We start from the raw sequence: 13,443 nt of genomic DNA, 5'->3' as shown, positions 1-13,443 counted from the left end.
TGCCTTGATAAAAATTTCCTCTGTCCCAACACTCCCTCCGTGCCATGATGAGCTGACACTTCTGAAACTGTGACCCAAAATACGAATCCTGCACATGACGGTGTTCTTTGGTATTTTGGTTGCAGTGACTAGAAACTAACTAATACAATAGCTATCGTGTGTGTCGTCAGCAGACGGCAGGCCACACTATAAAACCATGTGTATTGACTCATTAAATCCTCCCAGTCTCCCTCTGAAGCAGGAAATGTTATAGTCACCATCTGTGCTGGCTAGTTTTTATGTCAACTTGACACAGACTAGAGTCATTTTGAAAGAGAGGGAACCTCAATTGAGAAAATGTCCCCACCAGATTGGCCTGTGATCAAGTCTGTGGAACATTTTCTTGATTGATGTCTGATGTGGGTGGGCTCATCTGACAAGGGGTGGGTGGTCCTGGATGGCATAAGAAAGCAGGATGAGCAAGCCATGAGAAGCAAGTGAGTCGCACTCCTCCTTGGCTTCTGCTTCAGTTCCTGCCTCTAGGTTTTTGTCCTGAGATCCTCGTCTGGCTTCCCTCAAACATGGACTAAAAAACTGTAAGCTGAAGTAAACCCTTTCCTTTCCAAGTTGCTTTTGGTCATGGTGTTTCTCATAGCAAAGAAACCCTCACACAGCATTTGACTGATATGGAAGCTGAGTTAAATCCAAGACTGTGTTAGTATGAGTGGCAGAACTAGAGTCCAAATAGAGACAAGCTGATTCCAAAGCCCTGAATCCACAATTTTCACTATGTCATGCCTGTGTATCACCAAGAACTTCTAACATCCTTCATCATATAATGAACATATACAGCCTTCCCTCTATACACATGAAATGTCTTTGCCACCTGGAAGAACCTACTTGACACTCAAGAAACAGAACTGATTCAAATAGAATACAGAATTTACTTGTCAATTTTTAAAGTTTTTAGTTTAGTATTTTTTTTTCTTCACAAAGCCTGAGTCTCCAAGGCACTGTTTCTCAGAGCCTATTCCACTGGCTCATGACACTAGTGTTCACTGGGGACGTTTACTTCAAGCGTGGAGTCTGACATACTGGAACTGAATCCCTGGGAGAGGTTCCTGGTAATCCGCACTTTGAAGGAGCACTCCAGTGATTCTTATCACGCTAAAGATTGGCAGTCATTTCACAGTTGCATCTGGAAGTTCCAGCGGCAACGCAGATCATCAATTCAACAGCAGATGATTAGAGAAGGCTTTCAGAGCTCCTCCGCATTCAATAGCTATTTCAGGGAGCACTGTAATGTGCAAGAAGTGTTTCTAAATTGTTGTAGTTTCCTTCTGTGTGAGGCAGCTGGTTAAGAAAGCTTCAATAATTTCCCAAGGGACTCCAGTTAAGTGGACACTTATAAACTGTTTACGTATAAAAATATACAAAACACACTTTTCTACCCCAGATTCAGAGTGAGTCTCTCAGACAGGTATGCTGATCATCTTTGTTCCTGTTTAAAGCTGAAGGCTGTGACATGTACCATAAGAGCTGCCAGATTCTGGCTGTGCACACTCTCCATCATCGTCAACCCCCAATCCATGCCCCAGTAAGTCTGTGATGCCTTCAGAACTCTACGTGACCAGTATCTTCGCCAAAGATCCTGGGCATGTTAGGTTTCCCTTTCCAAGTGCCTGCCCAGTTTGCATCAGTCCTCCCCTGCTCAGATTTGATGTCCCATTCTTAGGAAAGGCTTGTCGCTCCTCAGCTACCACCACTCTCACCACAGCTTCTCTCTGCATTAGTCAGTGTGATGACTTAATCCCTAGTTGTCTTAGTAATACACTATGGGCATGATCAATAATAGCTTTGTGCATCCTGGTGTCCAGTAGAGTCTCGATATCAAATAAACTTGCAGCCAACTGTTGTCAAGTCCCTTGAATGAAAGGAATATGGTTCATAATGTTGAAGATAAAGTCTTAATTCTCAGTCTGAAGTCTGACACACACTACAGGAAAGACTCTACCTGTTTTCTTTCCCAGATTTTCCTCAGCAGCAGAGAAGGCTAGGTTGCAGAGCCAGACACCTCAAAAGTCTTTGAAGGTTTGAAGACCCCACATCATTGGGCTGTATCTAGATCCCTTTAGTTGTGTCAGTAGCTCAACTCCTAATGCTGGCTTTACATTTCTTATGGCATGGTTACAGAATAATTAGTTGTTAAAGGGATTTTGAAAAATCATAAGGTAATAATCTGTTTGCTGTTTCCCTTCAAAGGCTGAGATGTATTCTTACTAGTGAGTGGGGAACATAGGGCACAGCCAGGTCACCAAACAAGTTTGCTTAACTGAGTTTTATCATGGACACTTCACAGTAAACCTTAATCAGCTGTGTGAACGACTACGTTTACCTTTAGTAAGAATGTCCCCTGCAGGAGAATCTATCTCAATCCTGCAAGTAATACTGGCCTATGAACATTTGTTTAAGCTAATTTGATACTAAAGGATGGTTGTAAACATGTTTAACATCAGAAATGTTCCCCTCCTAAAGCCTTTAGAGCACGTAGCAAAACAGGGAGCATTTAAATTATTGTCAAACATTGTTCTCTTTTAACTTAAAGAATTACACTGTGACATAAATGTATACATATATTTGAGGTCGCGCGTGCATGTGTGTGTGTGTGTGTGTGTGTGTGTGTGTGTGTGTGTGTGTGTGTGTGATGTAGGTGTAGGTGTAGCTCTATGGTAGAGCACCTGCCTGGCATTCACAAGGATCTGGTTCCATCTTTAGCATAAAAAGATGAAGGAGGAGGAAGAAGGAGAGGAGGAGGAAGATAGAGATGACCTAATGAAAGTCTAGTAATCACTTGTTTGTGAAAGAAGTTCAAAGCCAGTGGCCTCACTTTCTGCATCAGAGTAAAAAAGAATTAGAAAGGTGCAGGTTCAAAGCCAGTGGCCTCACTTTCTGCATCAGAGTAAAAACGAATTAGGAAGGTGCAGGTAGACTGAGTGAGTTGGGCTTCCAAGTATTGTGATAATCATGGGTCACTCCCCAGAGTTTTTAATTAGTGAACAAATGATAGATGTCATTGTGATACCTTTTACATATGTGGTATGCATGTCATGCATATTCATGCCCACTGCCCTCTCTCTTTCCCCTGCTCCTCTCTCCCTGGCTCCCATGCCTCCCACATCCCATCCATCCCACAGGTAGTCTCTTTTGCCTTTGTGTCATGAGCTCTTAGAACTTGCTTTTACTTTCCTAATATTATCATCCTCCAAAGGTTTAAAAAAACAAAAACCAAAAAGCCCTAATATTCATGTCCTGGAAGTCTGCAGGAAATGAAGGATAATAAGACTATTAGCTAACAATTATGTTTCATAGCTGCAGATTTCTGAACACATTCGTATCAATTACTCAGTCCACATAACTCAAAGAGAGAGCTAGGATTAACAAGCCCATTTTACAAATGAAAAGACTAAGACAGTGCCTTGAGTCACACTGTCAACACTGTCTTTGACTCTTAGGAAGCAGGATTCGGTTCATAGTACTTGCCTGCTTAGCACCCAATCACCAGCATGAAACAAGAATGCCTCCTTTGCATATTTTATTTCAGAACAATGAACCAGGAGTCTTAGACCTCCTTGCTTGCTTGCTTTCTCTTCTTTTTTTTTCTTTTAGACCATAGGATGAGAAATATGTTTTTGTTTTCTTTTCAAGGGAAGCTGAAAGTGAGCCTTCATTCTCTCTGAACATCTTTTTCCAAAGCCATTTGCCTTTATCTGGATCCCCAAAAAGACACTAATTCACAAGACAGTCCACTAACGAGCTTCCCTCTTTGTCTCCCTCTGTCTCTGTGTTCTGCAGTTAATAGCCAAGATACCAACTATCACAGCAGTCTGCAACTTGCATGGGGAGAAGCTGCAAGTATTTAAGCAGTCTCATCCAGACATAGTGAATACACTGTTTCCTCCATTGTACAAGGAGCTCTTTAATCCTGACTGTGCTGCGGTCTGCAAATGAAGGGGACGAGAACTCTCAGAGTCATGGAATGCATCGCCGTTAAGACAAAAGCAATGTGTTCATGGGGACTTAAGGAAAATGTCACTACTGCAACATTAGGAATGTCCTGCACTTAATAGAAATATTTTTCACCGCTACAGTTTGAAGAATGTAAATATGCACCTGAGTGGGGCTCTTTTGTTTGTTCGTTTGTTGTTTGTTTTTGAAATGACCATAAATATACAAATATAGGACACTGGGTGTTATCTTTTTTAATTTTATTCGGGTATGTTTTGGAGACAACTGTTTATAGAATTTTATTGTAGATATATACACAAACAGAGCCGTACTTTCCATGATTACTCTCCCCGTTGATTGTTCGACTCTAATTTAAGAAGATTCCACTTACTGGACTTACCTATTTCTATGTTTTTAGATAGTTGATGCATGTGCAAATTCGTAACTGTCTTGGAAAGTACTGTGCATGTATGTAATGAATATATAATATGTAAGAGTATTATATATGACTATTACGTATCCATGCACTGTGGCTTAAAATACCATGCCCACTAGCAATGGAGGTTCAGTCAGGCTTTCATGTGATTTGCTGTTATATGTTACTTTTATGTTAGACAATCAGGGTTTTCATTTCCAGCCAGAGTTTTCATCCATCCATAACAACCTGATAGGACCCATGCAGAAGGAAATCTGTAAAAGAATCGGGGTAACACGTAATTGTTCTTTCAAAAGCTCCATTTCTATCAATTACTTCAAATCCCCATCAAGATGGCACATACTGGGGAGAGGGGAGGCCAAAAGGATTTAAAGCCACTTTCCTGTTTTATAGACCAGATGATGATATTGTCTATTTATTACCATATTACAAAATATTGACGTTCCCCCACATTGGATTTGGAATCCAATTCTGAATGAAACTTCACTTTTGTGGTTATAATTTCTCCAAGACAACAAAAAAATTCAGTCTATAGATTATCACCACCATTAACGTTTTTAGAAATATTTGACTAGAAGTATAAAACAAGTTCCTTGCACCCATTTTGTGTAGATATTTTCTAACCGTTTTCCCAACGAACAAAGAGAAATAGAGCATACAAAGTTAAGAAGTAAATTCACTAAATTATACTCATGGTAATCTGTTAGAAATGAGAAAACAGGCAGGAGCCTGTTTTTTCAACTTCAAAATGCTATATTATAAAATATAGAAAAAATTCAGATTAGAAAAAATAAATCTTTTGTCTATGGGACTAATATTTCCCAATGCCAAAATTCTATCCTACACAGTTTTAAATGACATCCTCTATTCAAACCGGTTATTTTTTTATCCACTAAAATGTATAGAATGGAACGGTAACCTATACAGGTTCTTTACCTACTTTCCTACAAAATTAAGCACCAGAAAGGCATGAGCTAGAAGCTATTTGTTCTCCCTGTTCCTGGAAGGCCTAGGTCTTTAGTATGAACTAGTCTAAGCCACACACATGCATGAACATGCACACAGATGACACAGCCACCCACAGACACACACACACACACACACACATACACACATACACACACAGACACAGACACACACACACCACTTTGTAGAAACTTGGGTCTTTTGTTTTTTTGGGTTTCTGGGTTGGTTTGTTTGTTTTGTTTTGTTTTGTTTCTTTTTTCTTTTCTTTTCTTTTTTTTTTTTTTTTTTTTTTTTTTTTTTTTTTTTGAGTCATTTTTAGTCCCTTATGCTCTCTCAAAGTTCTGGATTGAGAGTCATCTTCAGGATGCCTCAGAACTCCAGTGGATGATCAGAGCACAGTAGTTTTAGTCTTGCCTTTCAGAAAACGGGGGCCTTTCTCACCTCATGATTGATGAATTCCAAGCCATTGGGGGAAAACAAAAAGACTTTAAAATAATGAATCTCTTTTTCAACCACTGTTATATTCAATTAATTTAACTACATTGAACCAAATTACCTTTGGTTCTGAGAAGACAGCTGTAGACTGCTTATTATGCTGCTACAGGGACTCAGTTCTTTTTGGTGTAAATGTCACTCCTGCTAGCTCTTTGTATAAAGAATTAATTCCAAGAGTCATATTTCCTTCTAATGGAAAGATTACTTTACTGATTGCTAGGAAAACAGGGTAATGGAAGGCACTCAATTAAACCAAGCCGCTTCCAAATGCGATATATGTTTTATGATTGGCTTGTGATAAGGCAATGCTTACTGTGTCTACTTGATGTTCCCCTTTGAGCTTTGAACTTGTGTCAAACTTTGTTTTCATTGTTCTGTTGGCCCAGTGTTTCCCATTGTCAGCCTGAAGATCCAACGGGGCTGCAAAGGGGAATCATTTGTTGCCTTCAGTTTACCTTGGAGGATTTACATCGGCTCAATTGATGAAGTAGCTGAGAATTTTTTTCCTCCCTTGTCCCATGGGTGGTGTAGGAAAGAGATTGTTACCCACATTTGCCTCAGGAGATACTGGTTTTGAAATTGTGTCATTTCCACTAGCCCTAGCCTTTCATTGGGATGGCACAAACCTTTTGAAGCAGAGGGACAGGAAACAGAGCTAAGAACTGGACCAGAACCAAACAGTGGTAACTAGTACTGGCTCAGCCCACTTTCCACCCAGAGGAGAGAGCTCCAGTTTTGGCTTCAGTTGCCGAGTTTTCCCTTTAAAGAGAAGTCATGTTTTTAATGGTAAGAAAGCCTTTAAACACTGCCCTTTGAACATCTCAGTTGACTACATGAGATTTCAGTAAAAAACAAAAACAAAACAACAACAAAAACTCTCTTTACCACACACAGTCTCAGCAAGCTGTTCCTTTTCCTGAGAATGGGCCAATGTTCAGAATGTGCTAGGATGAGGTGAACATTGGAAGAAGGAACTGGGCTCTGAAGTCTCCTTTAAACCTCGAGGATGACAATCACTGCTTGATGCAGATGTTGCACTGAATCTGCTCAGGGATGCTACATTTAAATTTTAAAAAGTGCATCGAGAAGGGGGAGGGTCAGAAAAGGAAACTGAAAACAAAATGTAAATGCCATAAATTGAACAGGTCAGTGAGAGACCCTCCCTGACAGGCTTCAGAGAGGCCACAGTGGCTTAAGGCAGAAAAATGAATGAACTTCTTTTTCTTCTTTGAACCTGCCTAGAAGTTCTACCCAAGTAGAGACATTGGTTCCATTCTCTAGAGTGAGCAAGGAACAAGATAACAAGACTGCTCCCCACTTATCTCCCAATTAATCCAGGCTTCCTGTGTAAATCCTTAGCAAAGGAAATACAGGGTCTGACCTAAGGGTCAGAGGCCAGAGCTGATAGGCTATTGAGCAAGACAAACGCTGTGCCTCTGTACTCTGTAGAAAGAAAGACAAATCTTGAATGAAAATGATAATTTCAAATCTTGGTTGGCAGTTACAAATAGCCACATTGTCTGTGAATTGGTCTATCTTTGTGGCACATTTTTCTGGGGCTCTTTTTTTCCTGATAGTACATTGAGGGTCAGGATAGACTTTCCAAACACACTCTGCATTTTCTTTGTTTTATTTCTTTCTTCAAGGCTCTGGGCTAAAGGACCTCCAAGTAAAAAGCAGAAAATACTGTGGTCTTAGGCGATTAGATTCCCCTGGCAGCAGCTGGAAGACTCTGAATTGTATCCAACTGAGTATTAATGGTAGGCATCAGGGGCCATCAGTGCATTTACATCATGGCTGCCTTATCAATCAAGCAGGTTACATCCCAGCCGACAAGCTGAGCTATTTGTAGAAAGCCTTGCAGATGGATGGCCAAGTCTTACTGCCTCTTCATAGTACTATGTGTAAGGGGGCTCAAATTCTAAAATCCATTACATGGGTCCTAAGGACAACCAAAAATTTTACTTGCCTCTACCCATAAACACCAGAAATGAGTAATGACAGTGTAAGTCCACATCCTGTTTTTTCCACAAACAGGAAATTTTTGAGTGCTGGCAAATCATTTTTCCTGGCTTTTGTTTGTTTGGTTGGTTTTTTATTTTGGGTTTTGGTTTTTGTTTTTTTTTTTTTTTTTGCCCATATTCACTTTTGTTTCTAATAAAATTACCACAAAGGGCACTAGGTTCAGGCAAGAATGTCTCTACTCTGACAAACACCATTCCGTAGTTAGCAGTAGCTCACCTGAAGGGAAACTTCTGCCGAGTCTCGTTATAAAGAGGAAGGAAGGAAACACTACCATGTAGATGAAGTGCTATTTGATGTTCTATTTGCAACTGCTGGTGCATGTGTAGCCAGAAGAAAAACCTGGTGTGGGAAGCCATGGAGTCTTTTCACAAAAAGCTGGTTACCTATTTTTCTTTTTAAGGGGAGTATGTTTTAGAACCAGAGGTGCCTGCCTATTTGAATCAACACAAAACCCCAAAAATGTCAAGGAGTCGATGCAAATAGTGCTGTGGAGCTCTGTTAAGTTAACCAAGAAATGCCCCACCTACAATAGGGCAACCAACATTCGGCCAAGGCCTCATGCCCACAGTGCTGCTGAATTATGGAAGCAGACTCATTTGTAAACCATGAAAGTTGTCTGTGAGTATAGTACACACCAAACACATCCCCAGGCAGAAGAGGGCCATAGTCACCCATCTTGCCTCCTCTTGTTGGTATTAAAAACCACAGCTAGAAGTCTATTGGGTTAGAGCCAGTCAGGCCAGGTTTGATAGAGGGTGACACTGGGATGCTGGCACAGTGGGTGAGAGAAGAGATACTGCTGCTCTCCATCTCGATCTAGTTTCCATATTTTCCTATCACTACTCAAAGATATAATGACAGGTGGCCTGAACAAAGTAGCAATCAAAAGATAAAGGCGAATCCACTGAATGATGGCTTACAAAAGACACTTGCATGTGTCCCACCGAGCTCCACTGTGGAAGCGCCAAAGGGAACTAGATGTCTTGTCCATTTTTTTTTCCTCTGAAAGTCAGATATATAACTTTCATGTTTTTGAGCCTGTATATGTGTCCTTAAATGTATGGCTTCAAATCTGTGACACTTTCTCCCTTTCTCTTAATTGTACCTTTCTGAGCAATTTATTCTGTCACCAAGATCGCCTCGCCCCCCCCCCACCTTGTTCTGAAGTGCAGGTCACAGGTCACTGGTTCCTACACAGCAGGTGGGACTGTCTGTCTGTGCACTTTTTTCCTAAGCTGCTGAAATTCCTCCGAGATCAACTGGTCACAGCAACCGATGCTTCCTGCCTGACCAAAGCACAACTACAGTGGATCAGAGAAACCAGGCCAGTGGTTGTTCTCATAGCCAAAACTAAAGCACAAAGATTACTGGAATTAAACAAGTCCATCTACCCAACTATGGGAAATGCAGGTGTCTGCGCCCCTATTGACAGCATGAGGCTCATATCACTTATACTCTCGCTGTGGCTAGTGGTGGGCACTCCCCATGTCACCAGCACAGCCGTACATAGACACTCATGAAGAATGTCTGAAATCCACAAGCCCCACACCCAAGCAAGCACAGCACCATCCGCTTCTTCCCATTAACACACACCCAAGAATGAAAATCACACACACAGAAAACTGAGTATGTATTGTAGAAATGTAGAGGAAAAATAAAAAAAAAATATTTTTTCAAATGTAATTACTTTTAATATATGCTTGTGGAAGGTCTAATACAATGTATGCTGTCTCCATAATTTTTGCTGTAAATAACTGGAGACAGTGGATACACTGGTTTTTCTATGTCTCTGTTTAAGCATAAGACTTTGTAACAATTTTTTAGAGGGGTTAAACAACAAAGGTAAATATGTACTCGCTCCCTTTCTGAGTGTTAATGTACCTCTCAGTTTTTTTAACCGGGAAATGGTTGTAATGGTTTAAGCATCTGGATGGGTTGTCAATGTTACTTGTACGCTTCTCTTTGTAGTACAACTAAGAAAGGGACAGGGCTATCAATTAACCACTCCAAAGAATTTGTATTGCAGATTGGCCTAAGACCTGCAAACTCCATCTAAACTAGACAATGTGAAAATAGGAACATGTAGAAAGAAAACTGTTGTCTAAGGGAAGCCGTCTTTCCTCATAGTGAATGGCTCTGTCCAAGCCCATTCTACACGGAAGAGCTCAAGGAAAACAAACCCTGCTTTCTGATGAACAAAATATTTTTGTACATGTTTATTTCTTATGAATAACTTGAGGTCAGACCACTCATTTGCTGAAGCCATAACTGACCTCCACCAAATAAATGCAGTAAAGAAGCTGGGGAGGGTTGGGGAGAAGCTGAGAGGTAGAAAAGTCTGAGGGTGAAGATAGCAACAGAGGGAAGAGCAGGGCTGGTCTGGTGAAACTGGCGCTTTTTTCCCTGCATCCCAAATATGACTTTAAAAGGCTAGTATTTTATGATGACCGATTTATAAAATAATAATAAAAAAGATATTTAGTTAAATGAGACTTTCCAATATTTTTTAAATCCCTGACAATGCTTCCTTGCTTTTAGGATTGAGATAAAAAAAATAATTTTCCTATACTTCCAATGTTCTGAGGTTTAATGCTTCTGCCGTAGCTCCAGCCTACAGTGCAAGGTGCAGAGTCACTGAGTCCAGAGGTTGAAGCCATGGACTGGCTGGGGCGTGGCTGTTCCTACTCCCCAGCTGCACTGGGAGGAGCATCATGGAAGGTACAACTTGCTCCTCCTTAGCATGCACACCACTGTGGCGGCAGGCCGATGTTGCATTGCCACAAGTATGTAAAATAAAAGCATTCATTCAGAAAAGCTAAGTATACTTTTTCAAAAGAGCAAGGCCTCCTGGAGTCAACCTCTGATTTTTCGGGAGCTGAATTAGTCTATTACCATATACTCTTACCAGCCTGTAGAGGCAAAAGGCAAACTACAAATAAACCCAGTGATATATGTAGTTTTTAAATCTTCAATTTTCTGATCTCTCTCTCTCTCTCTCTCTCTCTCTCTCTCTCTCTCTCTCTCTCTCTCTCTCCTTGTTTAATATATAAGCCCTAATTTCTGTGTATGTGAGTAAAACTGCAGCCTGAGTCACTTAGGAAGTAAGCATTGAATTTTTTTTAATTATAAATATAATAGATTAAAGCAGCACTCCCTAACAACTAAAAAGAGTTTTCTATTACTTTAGAATGTAACGGGGTTTGTCCTTATTTTATGTCCTGTAAATTATTAGTTGAATACTGTTAGCATTCCCAGATAATGCACACATGATTTCTGAATGTTTCCTGTAAATGACAATCAATGTTTATGACTTTCCCTCCCTCAATGCTGAACAAATTAAAAGAAGAAAAAGAAAAAAAGTCTTCCTGGGTGCTTTTCTTCACACATAGGGAACAAGGAAGGACTGGGTGGAGAGGGAAGAGAACCTGGGCTTTAAGAATGAAGTCCTATAGATTCTGGCTTATAGAGTTGTCTTCTTTTCCAGTGAAGGATGGGTAATTGTTTCACTAGAAACTTTTGTGTTTCCCAGATCTGCCCTAAGTGAAAAGTAATTTTGGAGAATAGACCCAGAGTACATTTTGACCAAATAGCATACCAGGATACAATCGGCTTGAGCCTGCTAAAGTGAACGGATTGGATAGACATTTTTCTAAGAGTTGTACTTCTTCACAGCTATGGCATATCGTTAAAAGAGGAGCAATGTCTCTGAAAAGTAACAGCTCTCTTTTTCCCAGCATTTGCATGAAAGGTCACCTACCTCAGAGCAGAGCCATAGCAGCCCTGTCCTTTGGATATGCTATTGAAAGCTGCAACAAGCTTAAAATAAATGAAACACCCCAAATATCTGACCACCACTTTGGGATGATCATTACTGATCAAATCTCTGGATCTGGGTTGCTTGTTGTCTTGTTTTTAGTAAAATCCCACTGAAATCAATGTTTTTCAGCACACCTGAATGCTTTGAATCTTCTTTACATCATCCTGTAGAGTAGGTAACAATTAATAATCACAGCCACGTGGCAACACTGAAAAAATGTAGTTCTAAAAGAGCCAATAGCTTTCTCAAAATTGGAGTGATGCAGGCTGGGCTCACAAGAGTAGCAATGCTCTGAGAAAAGTGTCATGAATCGAGATTTCAAAGGAAGTGCTTACCTTTGGGACCAGTGTTAACCCTTGCAGACTGTGCCAAAGAACACCTCCACCTCCGCCTCTGCCTCCACCTCCATGCTGGACATGCAGATCCCACATGGTGCTATGCAAAGACCACAGAAGCAGAGCTACACTGTGACAGGAAGATACTGTGTGCCTCTTGGTCTCTGACCGGGTCTTCCAGAGCCTGGTGAGACATAGTAAACATGTAATCCCAACCTGTCTAGGCTTTTGATTGTCACCAATGATTACATGGATAACTCTACCCAAAGCTCTGCTCTTATCACAGATTCTTTTCCTTAAATACGTGAACCAGCCACACATCATCACTACTACATCAGGCCAAAGTACATGAGATCGGTCAGGAACCAAAGCAACCTCCCCCAAGTGACAACAGCCTCCTGGCCCAATCTGAAAAGAGCTGGAAGTTCAGCAAACCTACTAATGCCACCTTAGCAGGGGCCATCTCTGATTACACTTGGCCTTGCTAAACTTAAATGATGCATAAATGTGACTCTATGATATTAGTTCTTGATGGCCTTGTCTCACAGACCTGCATGCCATCCAAATTCATAGCACAGTGTAGGCATTCTGATGCCTAATAGTTATGCCTACTAATGCTTGGGGTGCTCCCCTGACAGTTTCAGCCAGTTACTGTCATTTCAGTCGCACCCCCCACCGGTACCCCCAAACACCCATGCTTTTAGCAAGCTTAATGAGAAGGAAGATGGCAGCAACCAGCCATGAAAAAATGACTCCTCCCTTCTTTTCTCCAGAGATGGAACCAGGGTACCACTTTTGAGATGTGTTTGTTTCCCCCTCTATTTCCTGATTCTGCATTCAAGCTCTTCTCAAGTCCTAACCTTGAGGAATCCTTTGCTGTGGAGAACTGACTGACACCCTCCCCGTGCCCCCCAGCTCCCAAGTTCTCGGCCTAGCAGAGATTGCTGTCTCATACTAGACACCAAAGAAGAGAATTTCTATCCTAAGGTTTAAATTGTGAAGAAGCATGCAGTGACCATGATGGCTCTAAAAGACAGGCACTCAGCAACAATTTCCCAGGTTCCCCAAGGCTCCTTATGTGAGTGGCAACAGTTTAAGAACCATTTCTCTCTTATCAATAATATATCGATCCTAGTGTACCAGTTTTCTAGGGCTAAAGTCACCCAGTGTGCTTTAAGATGGAAATGTATGTTCTCGTGCTTTTGTGGGATAATGTCCGATGCAGGTGGCTTCCCTCTGAGAAAGTTCCTATGAGGAAGAACTATTCTGTTCTGCACCTAAAGTTTCTATGTCTTTTTAAGCAAACTTCATACTGTCTTTTGTATAACACACTTGCAGAAACTTTGTGCCTTATCCTTACATGGCAGGCTCCCTGTCTGTGTGTC

General features: G+C 41.0%; 1 protein-coding gene across 2 annotated transcripts in view; it reads left to right on the top strand.

The window, feature by feature from the left end:
- Rorb (RAR related orphan receptor B) overlaps nt 1-7,540 on the top strand; it is a 176,793-nt gene extending 169,253 nt beyond the window's left edge. For both annotated transcript variants that reach the window (XM_021151635.2, XM_021151634.2), the window contains exon 10: nt 3,832-7,540. In XM_021151635.2, coding sequence (XP_021007294.1) covers nt 3,832-3,987 — 156 coding nt within the window. In that variant the 3' untranslated portion in view covers nt 3,988-7,540. The remainder of the gene's footprint in view (nt 1-3,831) is intronic.
- Nucleotides 7,541-13,443: the final 5,903 nt, after the last annotated feature.

Source organism: Mus caroli, chromosome 19, assembly GCF_900094665.2.
Source record: "Mus caroli chromosome 19, CAROLI_EIJ_v1.1, whole genome shotgun sequence".
Classification (NCBI taxonomy): domain Eukaryota; kingdom Metazoa; phylum Chordata; class Mammalia; order Rodentia; family Muridae; genus Mus; species Mus caroli.
This window is presented reverse-complemented; position numbering and strand designations above follow the sequence as displayed.